Below are 18,150 nucleotides of genomic sequence, written 5' to 3' on the forward strand. Positions count from 1 at the left end.
TTAACTATAGTATTAGGATTTATATAGCTTGAGGATCCTGACACTGATCTGAATCATGCATGCTTGCAGATCAACTCACGACCTACAAGTTGGGCTGGTAAAACAAGTTGGTGAGTCGGGTTCGGGTCAACCCGCTTGACCAGCCAACCTGCTTGATCCGTTTAATAAATGGGTCACAAACAGGGCAACCCATTTCAATATGTATTTGTTATATAATTATAATTTCATAAACAGTCAATGCGTTTATGACCCAAACCTGTTTATGCCAAACCCTGACACTATAATTTCGTGTCAGGTTAATAGGTCGTACCAAAAATTGTCAACTCTACCTATAAAAAATGTAGAAGGAAAAGTTTTTCTATAGCTCAGTGACTACCCAACCCCCTTCAACCTGTTCTATTAGTAGTCTATCTTGTTGATAGACATTGTGTTAATGTTTAAGTATAATCTCCTCTACAAATAAAAAATGAAAGTTTGGGCATCATACCAAATATTAGCCTTTTCTCAAAAATCTTAAAGACGGGCATACAGAAATTTTGTTGGGAGTATTTGGGACTAACAAAAAATTAGGCCGTGTGATATATCTTGTAGAGTACTTAGGGTCATATTTTAGTACTTTGCATAGTACAACAAGGAAATGTCTCATGCATTAACATTTAACAGGGACAATTCGATCACATCACAATAATTGACGGGTAATTTAGATTTCATTAAGATTTTTTGAGGTAATACTATTATTTTGTGAATATTGGAGGTATTATAGTAATTTCCTAAGGATTCATAAGGGTAGTGTGATCAATTGTAGTCACCCATCATGGGTAGTTTGGTCTTTCCCCATGATGAGGAAATACATGCAACGCACAGGCTGCATTTTCCTTCCAAACTGCCTTCGGATTTTGATGGAAGGAGGTATTGAAATAAATTCCCCAAATTATGGGTCAATTACAGACACCAAGAGTTTTTTTAGAAGGGAATTGCAGATAGGATGGTAGTTTGGGAGGGGGAAATGTAATTTACCCCAAGTTTTATGTCAATCATGAATCTAGTCCTCAAACCTGTTATAATTTGCAAGCTTATAAATTCCCTTGCAAAAATGTTTATTCTTAAAACAAGAAAATATCCAGCCCCACCTACGAAACAAAAAGCAAGAGCATATTGCCAAACAAGCCTTTTGAATATAGAAAAAGAGCAACTGCAAACAAATGTGAAACGGTTCAAATATACCCAAGAATATGACTTTTTTGCTTGTGATATGATATGAAAGAAGACAATATTTTATTATTTTCTGTTAAGTTAGTGGCTAGACAATTTCTGAGATATCAAAGCAATGTAACTTCATGCATAGGCAGGTAGAAGATGCATATCTGGGAAACATTTTTGACTGCAAAATGGAAATGGAAACCAAGAATATTAATCATATTAAAATAGAAAACCATGTTGATAACGTATACACCTTCACCTTCGTTTTTGATAGGAGCATATGCTCTCTACTTCAATCGGTAAACTAGTGACTTCTAATCCAACTGGTAATACAATAATAATTCCAAGGGATTTATTCCAATGAATTTTCTCCTGCAGACAAAAAAATTGATTGAGGATTGTAGATATCCTGATACTGAATGAAAGTCTGCTCTTACTACATGCTAGAACTGTGCATAATGCCATTAAAGCATGTGGTCTTACAATCGAAAGTTGCCCAGGGTGGAGGTACAGTAGAGCAATCCTGGTTTCGGTTTTCATCATGGACATGAAGCAAGCTGAAAAGATCTGTTGCACCATTGGTCTTTTTTGTGGATGTATCAAATTCTGTTATCGGTGGTGACCCCATTGGTGGGGACATCTTGTTCTTCATATCTAAAGAACTCTGCAGAAAAAATAATTCTTTGTGAGTGCACCTCTCTTTTTCTAATCTGTTATAGCAAGGCAAAAAATTAAAAACTAAAAGATGTATCCAAGAAACAACAAAATGTTAATCCAAAAAGAAAAGAAAGACATGTAGAGTACTTATGTTGCACTCATATCAAACAAATAAAAAATTCTGGCATTTCGATCTCGGTTATAGAAGAGAGTGCAGCAAGAAGAACAATGACCGCTTAATAGAGTACATGTCAAATCACCAAAGCACAGAGATTTTAGAGACAAGCTTTTTCATGGTTCATTACTTTCAACAAGAATTTTAGTGAAGAATAGAAAAATGATGGGTCTAAGCCAGTCCAGGTAAGGTATACCAAATAAATATGTTATTGTCATTACTGCAATCATTATTATTCTCCCTGTTATTTTAACCAAGGTGCTTTATTCATTATCACTCATTAGCTTGCAAATTTCTTGTTGCATGCCCAGTATCATCATGGGTAGAATTTTCATCCAGATTTACTATCTAGTGATGACACTAAGTAACCTGTACTTAAGTCTCAACCAACCTCACCAACACAACCTTACTAGAACTTCAGAGAGTTCAGGGAGAAAATGGACAGACAACATACTAAATTACAAGAAAAACACTCCCAACTTTTTTTACTTAATTGCTAAGGCATGTTAAGGTCAACTTTTATCAGAATATTTTTGCATCTAATTTTGGGCAAGACAGCACACCCTTGCATATCTATCCCTTTCGGAACTTCCAGCTCCTGTCAATTGTTAGGAGCTTACCTATCCAATTACTAACCTTCATGGGCGCATCTCTGTCATAATATTTCACAACTGGTCTACGGCGTCGTCGTCCACAGAATCATGGTTGAAACTTTTGTAGTTTAGGCCCCAATTTCCCTTACCATAAGGTACTGTTGTCCCAAAATTAAAGACCCCCCCATGGAAAGCATAAGATATTCCACTATTGGTGCAAACCTCACACTGATAATGTCTCATCCCAGATTTATATTACCCCTAATTCTCTTAGATTTGCTTAAGTTCCTCTACCTAATCATTAATGAAGGCATAATACACTCTTTCCCCAAAGGATTTGATAATGACAGGCCAAGTCCAAGGAGCACAGGTCCTTCTTTTCCCCCTTTTCCTTCCTTAGATGTGAACAATGTGAATTTCTAACTCTTCCTCCTCAATATCAGATTCGAAGTTCCATGGAGACAGTAAAAGAAACTAGGCAAGCCCTCCTACCTTATGTGATCCATGCAATCTCTCCTTGTAAGAATAAGCTTGGTCCTCCACCGCACCTTTCCCTTTGACCTTCTTCATGCTGTATTCAGGACAATATTCTTTGTCAAGTGAACCTTGATGGTCACAAGCTTCATGTTGATTCTTTATTTCCATCCAAGTTACTTGCAGGTTAGTTTGTAGCTTGAAACTAATGTTATCTACTTATCTGGAAGAAGGAAAGGAAAGGAAGATGCTTGAACTTGGACCCCGTCATCCTTGTCATTCCAAAAGTTCAAAAATCCTAGTGCCTATTTTTTCTTATGACAATATTAGTTTAGTTTACCTCTAGCTACCATTTACAAAAATTTACTTCATCTAACCTAAATACATGACCAATCTCCAATGAACCATTTCATATAAAGGGTAAGGAACTTCATGTGAAAGGGTGATCAATCTACATCTTTCTCCATAACCATGGGGATGTGTCTCCCTCTCCTACATGTGAAATCTGAGGGACTAGCTATTTAGGAAGACTTTTGAGAGCCTGACCAACCTCAATTTCATAATCTCAAACCTCCACACTCCAGACAAATTTTTTTAAGTAAATCAATTTCATTAAAAGCATAGATGGGCGGAACACAGGTATACATGAAGTATACGATAGAAATCCTTAATCTAAGAAAAAGATGAACATAAGATCAAAACAAGAGCAAAACTAGTAAAAAGCAAGCTTTGATGTGCGGATATCCATATATATAAAGTGTTGAACATAATCCTTCGCAGCTCTATCACCAACGTCTCCACATCTTCAAAGCTACAAACATTCCGTTCTCTCCAAATACACCACATTACATGCAATGAAGCCAATCTCCATACTTCCATAACATTACCACACCTTACCTAACTTCCCCAACACAAAACTTCTAGGCATAACCCAATCCACACCAAACAAATTAAGGATAGAGCTCCATAACTCTTTTGCTACTTCACAATCAATTAGAAGTTAATCAATGAACTCCCCACTCTTCTTATACATGCAACAATATTCCACTACCATAACATTCCTCCTTCTCAAATTATCCAGCATCAATATTTTCCCTAAAGGCTAAAACTGACAAACACACAAAAAACGCCACCCTCAAAGAAGCCTTAACTCGTCATATACTCTTCCAGGAAAAAAGGGAATCCATTACGACCAGTTAACACTTGATTATACAACTTCACTTCAAACCTGCTCCTTTTGGAAGGACTCCAACATCTCCTTGTTTACTCTGAATGAACACAACATCTCAAAAAATGAGAAGACCACATCCACCTCCCAATCTTGTACCGGTCTAGTAAAAATAACATTCCAAGGAATATTCCCCTCTCGTACTTTTTTCCCCCCACCTACGCATCCTTGCTACATCCAATACTGAACAAATCTAGAGAAGATTAGCGGTAACACCTTTAAAATCAGCTGGTCTTTTTCATCTGAAGTGATCAAAAAGCTTTGTTAGTGATCTAGTATTACCCATTAGGACTCAAGCAAGGATGGAGAAAAACCCAAAGCTCTCTAGCAATGGCAGAAATGGTCCACCATCTCATATCACAAAACCCACTAAATGACAGAACTGGACTGCTAATGATCTATTAAATCACAATTTTTTTAAGAATGCAATTTGACAAGGATGGGGCATGAAACAACAGATGAAGTATCAGACCTACCCCACGGGCTCTTGTTACTGGATGAGGAACTTGTGCAAGGTGATTAGTAAGAACCTCCTCCTCAAGAGAAAGACTCCTTGTTTTCTTTGGAATCCCAATCCCAGATTTGGCTCCACCTTCGAGAAACTTGTCCAGATTAGAGCTCATTTCACCTGGTTTTGGAGTTGGTTGTGTTGCATTCTTTGCAACCCATTTCTTCTCCTCATACCTGAAAAAATCCTAAACAAATTTAGGTAGGAAGAGGAAAGAATCGTGAACATTTTATTTTTCAAGTTCTAAAAATAAGCTTCAGTAAAAAATTTACTTGGCGCGGATAAATTTCTCAATTCCACTTCTGTCAAAATTTGGTGGCAGTTCTGCTTCCCAATAATGGTTCGACTTCTCATTACCCACAGCTACACATAAATATTTAAAAATTAAAAAAAAAAGAAAAAAAGGAAAGGAAAAAGAACACAAATTAAGAATGATAAGCACATTAACAATTCGGTAAATTGTCATCATCTGTACAACTGTCAATGGACAAGAAACTAAAAACATTTTAAGCACAAAAAAAAAAAAAATAAAAAAAATAAAAAAAATTGATTATATGAATTTTTTTAATGAGTAATGAAATATGGACTCTCTTTGTATACATCATGTATACTAGGGTTGCGTCCCTATGCGCTTATTAATGATATGCATTACTTAAAAAAAAAAAAAAAAAGAGTAATAAAATACTTCTTTTGAACAACCAGAAAATTAGATGATGGATATATAATAATAAGATTTCCTAGGACGATGACTATCCCTATCTGCACACCAAACGGATCATGGCTCTACAGGATGACCGCTTGTATGGTTTATGGGTTGCAAAAGACAATTCCCTAACTAATTACTGTATAATCTCAACGCACATGAACCAGATTTAAAAATATACTTACATTGCATAAATGCAACCTGCTCTGGTAGCCATGTATCCAAAGTAGTAGACCTTACCTATTCGCAAGATTAAAAAAAAAAAAAGGCAACAGGAAAAGAGTTACAGCGCATGCTTTACAGAATACTATTAGAGCAAACTTTGGAACTATACTATAACCATTGATACCTTTACTTCAACTATATGCTTATTTAGTGGAGAATGTCAAACAGATTAAAGATGTTTGTTTAATGAAATAAACCATGCTTCCACATGTAAAACTATCAGCAGATGCAGCAACTTTGTAAGTCGGTCTAGTGAATGAAAAACTTTATGAAATCAGATGTGCATGATTGAAAAAGAAAAAAGAAAAAATAGCAGTATAGATGTGACAGACCATATGGTGAAAATGTTATACCTCTTTTCCTAGTTCAGAGCAAGTTATGATTGATAGTTTCCAGAACATATGCAACAGACATGCCTTACTCTTTCCAAGAGAATAAAGCCTCAGTCCTAATAACTTTGAGTTAGTTATGCAAACTTCTTCATATTCAACTCTATTTACAGTCATTTTCTCCATTAAATCCGTATCAATCAAGTTTTTTTATTCATACACTTAGTCTTCCATGCATGTTTTTTGATTTCCCAACAATTTTTGCTATGAAGTGTAGCTGGCCCATTATCCATTTTATAAGATTTTCAACAATTTGAATGGCATTCTATGATCCCACTTCACTCTAGATGTAATTCTACCTCTTCATCAATCTTTTCATAGTTTTTATTTTTATTTTTATAAGTAATGCTTATATGTCAAAAGCGTAGAGGAGCGCAACCCTAGTACATAGGGAGTATACAATAGCACCACCTTACTAGAAAAAGAGAAAAGAAAAAGGAAATCAAGATAACTAATCACTAAAGGAGCAAGCCAAGCTGCTGTCCAAGTGAAAAGAGTGTAAAAGAAGAAGACCGTGAGCTCCTCCAAGGATCTCTAAGAATCCTCAAAGCATCTCGCATTCCTTTTTAACCATAAACACCGCATGAGGCATTGAGGAACCATTTTCCACACAACAGCACTTCAAGAACGACCTCCTGACCACCAACAAGTAAACAAACCCACCACACTGCTAGGCATGACCCACAACAATCCAAACCGATTGAAAATAGCATACCATAAAGAACAAGCAATCTCACAATGAAGAAGAAGATGATCGATAGTCTCCCCATCCAATTTGCACAAGCAACATCTATTGATCACAATAAGATTTTTCTTTCTAAGATCATCGATGGTGAGGATCTTCCCTAACACTGCCGTCCAAATGAAGAAAGCCACTCTCAAAGGTGCCTTGGTCCGCCAGATACTCTTCCAAGGAAAAGGACTAGCCTCTTTGCTTGCAAGAATATTATAGAATGATCTAACATCGAATTTCCCTTTGCTAGACAGAACCCACCAAATTTTGTCCTCCCCTTCCCTTCTCATTCTATGTGAATACAACAAAGTATAGAACGAAGCTAGCACTTCCAATTCCCAATCATGAACCAACCGAAAGAAACTAACATTCCATTGAAGGGTTCCACCTATGAAATCCATGTTAGCAGCAATAGACACATCTTTCACACTAGCTATGTTGTATAGGCCTGAAAAAACTTCCTTGAGAGTCGATTCTCCACACCACACATCATCCTAGAATCTGATTTTGGACCCATTACTTGGATCGAATTTGGTGTGGCTAGAAAACAGCCGCCACCCCCTACTAATATACCTCCAGAGCCCTACCCCATGAGGCCCAAGAGTGTCAATGAAATGCCAACCACCCCACTCAGAACCAAACTTGGCATCCACGACAATTCTCCACCAGGCCTCTCTCTCATGCGCATAATGCCACAGCCACTTCCCTAACAAAGCTTGGTTGAACACTCTCAGGTTCCTGATCCCTAAACCGCCTTCAGAGATAGGTGAGCAAACCTTGTCTCAACTGACCAAATGATACTTGAACTCTTCATTTAATCCATCCCATAGAAAGTCACGTTAAAGTTTCTCTATACGCTTGGCCACAGAAATAGGTATAGGGAAGAGGGACAAGAAATAAGTAGGAAGAATAGAGAGAGTACTCTTAATAAGAGTAACCCTACCTCCCATAGAAAGATACAACCTTTTCCAACTTGCCAACCTGCGATCAATCTTTTCCATAATATCATCCCAAATGGACTTGGCCTTAAAGCAAGCACCCAAAGAGAGACCCAGATATTTCAAAGGCAAAGAGGCCAATCACCCACATTATCCACATCGCCTACCGGAACCAAAGCTAATTTAGCCATATTCACCTTCAAACCAGAAACAGCTTCAAAGCAAACAAGTAAGGCTTTAATGGAGTGAATTTGATCAAGATTCACCTCACAAAAAATAGTAGACAATTCCTCCCATTGATTAACTAGAGTCAAAACACAAAACCTTGTGTTCATAGAAATCTAATATGGTATCAAGGCCCATTGACTAACACTTTGGTTTGTAGACTTGGTTTTTCTCCCTTTGGCACCATAGCCCATGTGAGATTAGCCCACACAGGTAGTGCCTTGATGAAGTTCTCAACAACATTGTCATGCATTTTTTTTTTTTCCCCTCAGTTTTGTGGTGTTCGGCATCTCTCTTTTCTTTCCAGATTTTAGCTTACGATCCTCTCCATTAAAGGACGACATCAATCCTTTGATCTTTGGCTTGTTCACCAACATCGCAATACCCACATCGGGTCCTTAGCATGTCTTTTTTACACCATCGCAGGACCCACATCTTTGGCCCTTCCCTTCTTCACCAACAGGCTACAAGTCTTAATGGAATTTAAAAAAAAAAAAAAAAAAAAACCTGATCTGCATCGGTCCTTAGAGCTCAAGCAGATTGCTTTTCGTCCAATCATCAGTCCCGGTCCAACTGGGTGTTAGGCTGGTTCATCACATCTTTCAACCCGGCCCACCAACTCCCACAAGTACACAAGGCCCATATCCAACCCGACCTACAGGTCTTAGGTCACTAGCTCGTTTCCACTTCAGTTCACTATAGTTCAACCAATTTTTCAAAGTATTCAAATTGGTTCAACCCGATTCATAACATTTCCAATCCGGTTAAACCTAGTTCAAAGCATTTCCATCCAGTTTTCTACCCATTCAAAACCGGTTCAGCCCCGTCCAATGGGTTTTAGGCCAAGTAGCCGATGTCCAAGTCACGGCCAAAGTCACCGTTTTCGACCAAAGAAGCTAATGTTCCAATTCAGGCCATAGAAGCCATTGTTCAGCCCTTTGATGTTCAAGATCAAACCTGAACATACGTGATCTACCATTGGGTTTGCAGGGGCGTAATAGAACATAATTCTTGGAGGATAAGAAGACTTAGAAGACTACACAAAAGTCATAGGAGTTATAGTAATAATGAGAAGTTAAGTGAGATATAAATCAATTAAAGTGGAAGAGTTTGTAACATGAATTGGAGAATTGCTAAGGTGTAGAGTCCTAATAAGCGTACCTGTAACGTGTAAGAACTGATGAGTTGCATATGGTTCATTATAAATAGTAGACAATCCCTTCCATTGATTACTAGGAGTCAAAACACAAAACCTTGTGTTCATAGAAATCTAATAATATGATCAACCCCTTAATCTCCCCTTCATTATTGATGATCAACTAATCTGCGCATTAATTTCCACAATATCCATTTCAATTCCCATTTAATTACAATCCATTAGTTCTTCTTTAGTCATTTTTACCTGAAACTCTCAAACCCGAAAGTATTCATGGACCAATAGGCTGTAAACCCTTTTTGAGGGTGATAATATGGTGCAAATTACAACTAAACATATAACTTGTATCAAGAAACATGTTTAGGACAAAATCAAAATAACTAATCTGCCAACACAAAATAGAGCACAATGAAACTAATCCAAAAGAAAAAGTCGGTAACCCGAAAGTACAAAAAACAAAAAACAAAAAATAGAAACAATAATACTAGTACTAGTAATATGACACTGATAACAATAACAAAAAAGAAAGAGTAATAACTATACCGATTATCATGGTGACAAGTATAATGCATATGCACTATAAATTGCTACATTTAGTTATACACTTGCTAGTAAGAATTAGCAAGTCAAAGAATTCAGGGACATCACTTGTCAATATGATACCTATGTTGACTTGTGTCCACCAGTGATTAGGACAATTAAAGCAGTTTCTAGCTTTATTTTCTTATAGACATATGAATGCAATGAAGTACATAGGTACTATGTATTTAGGTCAAGTAACTCTCTGTATGATCATGTCTTTGTCATTCTTTTATCTATAGGAATCTTTTAAATGCAGGCACATGACTATCGATAGAAATATACTTTATAGGTCCATACAACTCACACAATCACACATTACTGAACCATTTGGTACAAGAACCATTTGGCTTGTTAGAAGTGTTAGGGTCCTAACATGGCTAAACATTGACATACATACACTTACATTACTATATGCATATGTATATAGATACATAGTCCATATTATTGACACACACGGTATGTCTCCTCATATCTAAATTTTAACAAGTAGCCATGTTTGACCAACCTGTTCCATTTTAATTCAATCCTTGTATCCTCTTCAAAACATGGCACTCAAGTCTATATTCACCATTCATAAGTAATTGACGCTATGCATAAAGTCTAAGACCATTCACATTTAGCCATGGCTAACAGCTCAACCAGTTATCTTCTTAAAAAATGGAATTTTGTTGTACCTCTCACTACCAATTGATCATCATAAACCACATTCCTCCCTTGCCCTAGAGGTGGGAAAAGGAATAAGCTCCTTGACTTTATCATACCCTATAATCCTAAATTCACAGTTATGCATAGGTAAACAGAGTTGACATTAAGTTTTACTGAACAGATGCATGAGCTTGAATGTAAACTAGCAATTTAGTTCCTCAAGTTTTATTGACCAATTAACAGAGAGATATTCTTGCTTTACAGAAAAATATCCTAGTGTAATCTTTCAATCATATGGATTCACAAATAACAAGTTTGAAATAGTCTAAGAGCTTGTTTGGGATTGCGTTAAAAAGTTTAAAAAGTGCTTTTAATACATAAAAAGTTGTGCTAAGCAAATATGGGTGTGTTTGGTAAACAAAACTTTAAAAATCAATTTTTTGCTCTAAAAAAGCTCAAAATTGCATTTTGGAGGAAACTTGAAAATGAGGCTTTTTCTAAAAGGCTCTTTCATGCTTTTTCCATAAACAAAAGTTCTATTTCCCAATACAATCTCAATCAATCTCGAAGGGCCTGTTTAGGAGTGCGTTTGAAAGGCCTAAAAGTGCGTTTAATACTCAAAAAGTCCGTTTGAAGAAAAAAAAATACATGTTTGCTAAAAAAAATTGAAAGCGTTTTTAAGAGTCCAAAAGGCCTAAAAATGACCAAACTTTTGGCAAAAGCTTAAAGATGAAACTTTTGCCAAAAAGCCTTTTTTTACTTAAAAGCTCTATTTCTCAAACGCAATCCCAAACAGGCTCCAAGTCAATTTCAAAAGCAACTAAAGTTGTGAATTTATAAAATAAACCATAATAGAAAGACTTAAGACAATTGACATAAACCTTCGATATATGTACTCCAAGACTTCGATGAATTCCCGAACATTGCATGCATATAAATATTCCAAGGTTTACACTCGCCCATCGTGGAGCCCTGATACATTCAAAAATGGAAATTTCAGTAGATATATACTTAGCACTTAGCTTAAAACCTCATCAATATATACATCAGATTGCCAAGCTTTGTTTAACTAAGAAACCAAATTTTAAACTTGAACTTAAGACTTTTAGTCATGAGAACACTTATAATAGAAACAAGAGCACAATGCTAGACCAAAAAGGAGGGAAGTAAATTGACTCTTCTGATGCCTACAACATCAAGTTTGGGACAAATACTTTAAACAGGATCCAAGTTAGCACGTGAGACTTATGCTGACTTAAACTCAAAATCGATTCTCAACTTCAGAATTATATTTTGTATGTTGTTCTTACACACATGAAGGCATATTTGCAGTCCAATTGGATCAGACTGTAAATTATATCATCCATATGGAGAATACCTACTATGAAAAGAAGAAAACAGGGGGAAGAAAGTTTTAGGAATATTTATTCATTCTCCCAATTGGGTTTCCATAAATTACATGCCTTTACAAGACGGACATATTTTCTTATCAGATTGACATTTCATTATAAGATGTGAAATTTATGGAGATAGGAGAAAAATGATGCAAGATGTTTTGAAGATCGTGAGAATTTGGTGGAAGAGCTCAAGAATATCTTGATCAAATCACTTTATATGCGGACAAAGGCATATAATATTTCTCATTTTTCTAACTTTTCTGGATTTTTGGATTTTTGTTCTTCTTCTAACCATTAACGGGGATTATCTCTTGTATACATCCTATGTACTAGGGTTGCACCTCTCAGCGCTTATTAATGATATACAGTACTTATCAAGAAAAAAAAAAAAAAAAATGATGTAATTGTCATTTTCTACGTAGTTTTCAGTATTTGTGATCTAGGGTTAGGTTAGGTCAAGGCTTTTCCAATAGATTCTATGAATCTTAAGTGTGCATTCTTCAGTTTTAAGAAGTTTGGACCATTAATTAGGTTCACTAAGATTGAATTTTAGATGGTTTGCATATTGGTCTATCATACTTTTAGGACAATTATATTGCCAAGCAAGTTTCTTATTTTCCAATGGACCTCAAAGAAAATAACCTTGAATTGATGGAATACTGAGTGATTAATTTTTAAGGGAGATTGCTAGTTTCTTCTTCTTCTTTGCTGTTTTAAGAGAACCTAGACACCAAAACATCTCCTACAACCCTAGTTTTTTAGTCTTCCATCACATCACTGTCTCCTAGCAAACAGGGGCAGGATTGTGATTCTTAAGTCTGCCCTACATCAGAAATTTAAAATATATATATATTACCTTGTCATTTGAAGATGTTCCCTTCATATAGACAAAGCTCTTATCATGAGGCAAGTTGGGAATTTCTTAGATTCTCCTGTCATGTGAAGATGTTCCCTTTGTATAGACAAAGCTCCTATCATTTAATGAGGCAATTTGGGAATTTATAGATTCTCCTATTAGAAGAATCAATCAACTAAAGAATTTTCTTCCAAAGGGGATTGTCTTTCTCTAGTTTCATAGGATACATCCTTATGATTACACTAATAATTTCTTTCTCAGTAAAATCTCAATCTAATTCTCTAGCTGACAGGAAAATTTTGTCAAAGAAGAAATACTCTCCATGAACCTTGGATGTGCCCATCAATTTCACCAATTTGAGAGCTTTCCTTGAGATGTAAACTTTGAATCAAACTCATAATTTCTGCTATGAGAAGAATTAATTGACCGAAGAACTTTCTTTAGAAGGTTATGTCTTCCCTCATGTCATAGGAAAATCCTCAATAATTGCACAAATTCTCTCCTCAGTAGAATTTCAATCTAAATATCTAGTTTATGAGAAGTTTCCAAAAGGGGCCACACTCTCAGCATAAATTATGTACCATCAATTTCACTAACTGGACAGCTTTCTTGTAACATAATGTTTAATTTTGAAAATATTCAAACTTTTAGAAACTTCTCATGATTACGTGACAATGGGAAATTATGATAAAATCTTATTATATTTCGATCTGGTGGTAATAAATTCTTACTTTGAGCCTTTTAGGCCACACTTAGAGGAGAATAATGGAAACTTTTGTTGTGGTTCATAGAAGTGGGGGTTTCTTCCCAGTTCTAGGGAAATTGAATAAGCATTAGGTGTTTGTAAGCTTCCTTTCATCTTTAATTGGTGAAAAATTTTCTTTATTTCATTTGAAGCCATTTTGGCATCTTGTGGTTTAGGCCTCGCTACTGGTGCACTCTGTTTTATGTGGGCAATTAGCATATTTGATTCTATTTAGTTATCTATTAAACTAATATTGAAAGCAATCATTTATGCCTATTAGAATATAAATTTAAATTATTAAATTCATATTTTTCCTATCAATTTAAGTTTTTTGGATATGTGGTGGTATGGTATGATATTAGAGCAGAGACCATGAATTCAAATCCCAACTCTATAATTTACCCCCATTTCTATTAAATAATCCACTTGTTGAGAAATTTGAGCTCACACGTAATAGAGAATGTCATAATATAAATTTAAATAATTAAATTCACTATTTCATAGTAGCTTAAATTTTTGGAATAAGTAGTGATTTAACAATTGCCTTATATGATGCATTTAAGGAGAACGAAACACAAGGACTTCCGAAGACGATGAACTCTCGGTTATGAAGTTGAAGATGGTGTTTATGGAATTTCTTGACCTTTGTAGTTTTATTAGTGTAGCTCTTCTATCTCTCGGTGTACCAAGTACACCCATTTCTTTCAATGAATTAAATTATCATAAATATCTTCTTCGCCTAAACCAATTTAATTACCCTGAACCTTAACTGTAGCTAATTGGTTTCAGCTACATATTTTGATAATTGATATCTGTTGTTTTTAGTTCAACAAGGCTTTCTGAAAGGAAATATGAGTTTAGTTCAAAAAAACATAAAGTTCGTTAGGAAGAGTTCATGGATATCCCTACCTGTCAAAGTCTTACAAGCCTCTAAACACAAAATATTTTGTGTAAAAAAAAAGGGGGCCTAGAATGAATATATCTTTTTGTTGACAAGTAATTCATTCTCATAAGAAGGTGTAGAGAGGTGCACTCCAAGAACACAAGAAGTACACAAGAGAAACACCAATCAAGAAGTAGAAGAAAAAAACAAATCAAGAAACTCTAAGAAATTAGAAAAACAAGAACAGTTATAGGCAATCGTCCAAATATAAAGAGTTTTGAACATGACTTTTAACTCTATTAAGTGTTGCATTCTCTTCAAATGCACCACATTAAGCACAAAGGAATCATCTTCCATACTTCTAAATTGCAGTAAGTTCTAAAATACATCTCCAACAAGCAAACAACTCCACCACCCATCTGGGCATGACCCACTCAATCCCCAGAATGTGGAAAACTGAGACCCACAAGTCCCTCGCTACTTCACAATGGGGCAAAAGATGGTCAATTGTTTACCCACTCCTCTTACACATACAACACCGATCCACCACAATGACATGCCCCTTTCTTAACTAGAAAGAGCTTTGAGCTCTCTCTCTCTCTCTCTCTATTAAATCTGGTCACATTATAAATGCCTATAAATACTATTCTGGTTAAATCCAAGACATTGTAGAGTCCAGGATCTAATTCATAGGTAACTCAGGCCTTTTTACCTCACCAAAACCTTCTTTTCTATAGTTTTCCCAACTAGCGATTCAAAGCATGTGTGGTTAATAGGAACCTCTTCAGCTTACTTCAGATTTCATTGTTCTGGATGTATTATAACCAACAATGGGAATTTCTTCCCCTAAAGTTATCTATTAGCTTGAATGCAACACAGTAATTGCTTTCCCAAGAAGCAAATTTTGCTTCCTCATGAACCAAACCTTAAGCTCTTTCAAAATGTAGTTAAAAGCTATGTTTCACAGCTGGAGTAACCAGTTCGTAAATCATACAAATTAACAAGACAATGTTCTCTTTAAACTCTTTCTGTATTCTCTTTTTGAATATTCTCATTGTGTCTTCTCTCTTCGATTATTCTCATCTCTTTCTTTTCTCTCAAACCTAAGTTTCACAAAAACAGGTGAACTTTTGCTATTCCTACTACCTTTCTAAGCAATACAACCCATAATCCAAAGAGATTCTGACTGCCCTATGTCATGTACTCATCTATTTTTTATGAATTTCCACATTTTGCAACAAAATTCAACACTTCAGTTCAATCTTCTAAATTTCTGTGCATCGGCAGCATCTTAAACCACTTTGATGGAATCCCAAGCATTAGTTTTGGCAAATCATGTAGTCTCCTTTTGACTTTAAAATTTTCAACTTAAACCCCAACTAGGGCTGGCAATTTTTGACACAGCCTATGAACCCAACACAAAATTAACAGACTAGAGTTGAGAGGTATGGCCCATTTAATTATACATGTCTTGTTAGGGTTGACCTATACAGTCTTATGTTCATACCTCAACACGACCCAAACCCGACATGCAACATTTGAGGCTAACAATTTTTTATATGACCCGCAAATCCGAAACGACCCTAACACGAAATTAGCAAGTTAAGGTTGAGGGATCTAACCCATTTAATTAAGTGGGTCGAGTTAGGGTTAACCTACATTCTTTCATACTCATACCTCAACACAGCCCAAACACGAACTGCCACTCCTAATCCCAACCTCTCAAAACTTTGGTTATAACCCTCTAAAGTTCAGTTGACGAAACAGAATTTCAATATTACCTTATGCTCACCAAGTAAGAGAACTGCCATGGGAGAAAACCTAAAGCTAAAAGTTGTTCCATATAGTAAACCCTTTTAAGCTTTTGCTCCCATATACAGAGCACCAAACCTTCCCTTTGTAGTTCAGCCATAGAAACTTCTAAACCATGGAGGGAGCAATAAAACCAGATCAGTTTAATTGGCCCATCTAGCAGGTCTCCTATCTTAGATGTTCCTTAGTTTAGTTGATAACCAGATCATGGATTCATTCAAGGATCACATCCAAGTAAATCTATAAGCACCCCCCTCATATACAGGTTCAATGTCACAAAGCTAAACATTCGGTACTGACGAATGATAGGACCAGAGCTACTGATTGGAAAGCAATAAAACCTATACCCAGGTGTTTAGCTGTATTTGACTGCATTCACAAACAGAGTTATTAACAGCTATGATAGATTGAGAACTGCGATAACAAATCCATGGAAGAAGTTCATAAAAAGAAACCAGATGATAAATGGCACATATTAAGTGTCCTAGAAGATCTTTAAGGTAGCATTTTGAATTGACTATAGCATGATCTGAACTAAGGACCAAGACCCATCATAGATGAAGTTTGGCTAAGCTTAGTACTCTACAGTAATGACATTATGCTAAACATCGAAATTGGGTTCTGAAATAAATACTTGCTCCAGCAATCTGCACATTCCCTATTCTCTGGCAGCTTAAGAAGAGCCTCTAAAATCTGCATAAAAAAATAAAGATACAATAAACAAATGCCGCTGTAGCAAAACTAACAAAGAGATTCAATAGTCCTGATTTGTAAAAAATACAAGCTATGACATAGAGCTTGAAATGATGCTCAAAGACAACCCAGCAAATCCTCTCAAGTAGATCAAGTGATGATTCATTCAACAAAGGAGTCATGGATTCAGATGCCACCTAACCCAGAAGCAGATACCATAGCTAAGAGAACCTTTTTCATTGTAAAATTTGTGTATCCTGTCAGATTGGCTGTCCTCGTTTTCAGTGCATTCCTAACATCTTATAGTAGCTAGATTTTGCTGGCCAAATATGTTTTGTCCCTTCTTATTACATATCCAATACATCTAACACATCAAGCAGCTCAGAGAAAGTGACGAGATATTTATTATACAAGTAGTGGGTCCGATTCTAAAATGCACCATAACCCTATCTCACCCTTATAAGAGCGAATTCGCCAATTCCTCCATTCAATAAAAACGGGGAAAAAAAAAAAACCGAATATCTGATCAACGAGCAAACAGCCAAGAAAATTCTTCTTTTCCAAGGAAATTTAAACAAACGGGGAAAGAGAGAGAGAGAGAGAGAGAGAGAGAGAGAGAGAGAGAATACAGCACCTTGATATGCTTGGCATTAAGCTCCTTAGAGACGGAGGCCTTCTCGTTCATGATTCCCTCCCCTTATCCCCTAATCGCTTCTTGATCTGTTTGATTCTATAAAAGTGTAGACAGAGAAAGCGGCCACACAAGGGGGGTAGAAAGAGAGAGGGAGATAGAGAGATGGGTGTGGGTGTGGGTGGACAGATTCAGAGAAAATCCTAAAAAGACGGCAGCCATTACAGCTAAGATGAGGGTGCATGAATTGACCCATTCTACTCTTCTGCTACTCACCTACTCAACCATCATCATCCCCTGCACTCTCCTTATTGTTATTATTGGCGGGAATACCAGTCGGTTCTTCGCCACTATTTGCTAACTTCATTTTATTCGTTTAACAATAACGTTTGAAAATTATATAATAATCTATTAAATAGCTTTACTCTTTACTAATAATAAATATTGTTCACTATTCCACTATTCTCATTCACTCTGCTTCAAATCAATGGGAGATTATCTGTTTTGGTAGCATTGTTAGTTTATCATTATTTTTTTTTTTAAACAATGACTAATTTAAGAATGAATTGACAATGTCACATTAGTATTTACAGGATAGTGATGTAGTATATAGCATTACTTATAATAGTATAGCCAGTGGCTCTCTTTATAATTCCATCTCTCGCTCCCTCTTGATTGTAAAGTATAAATATCATTTGGTGT

The 18,150-nt window shown here is 36.0% G+C and overlaps 1 protein-coding gene across 1 annotated transcript; it reads right to left on the reverse strand.

The window, feature by feature from the left end:
* Positions 1–1,675: 1,675 nt before the first annotated feature.
* AGD15 (ARF-GAP domain 15) lies at positions 1,676–17,626 on the reverse strand (the record flags this gene model as incomplete). Its single annotated transcript, XM_059597939.2, has 7 exons — positions 17,452–17,626; positions 16,759–16,817; positions 11,313–11,403; positions 5,724–5,778; positions 5,108–5,198; positions 4,804–5,011; positions 1,676–1,864 (listed from the first exon to the last, which is right to left on the reverse strand). Coding segments are annotated over exons 1-7 (744 nt in total), but the record flags the coding sequence as incomplete, so codon positions are not given.
* Positions 17,627–18,150: the final 524 nt, after the last annotated feature.

This window comes from Corylus avellana, chromosome 7 (genome assembly GCF_965113065.1).
Source record: "Corylus avellana chromosome 7, dhCorAvel1.hap1.2, whole genome shotgun sequence".
Classification (NCBI taxonomy): domain Eukaryota; kingdom Viridiplantae; phylum Streptophyta; class Magnoliopsida; order Fagales; family Betulaceae; genus Corylus; species Corylus avellana.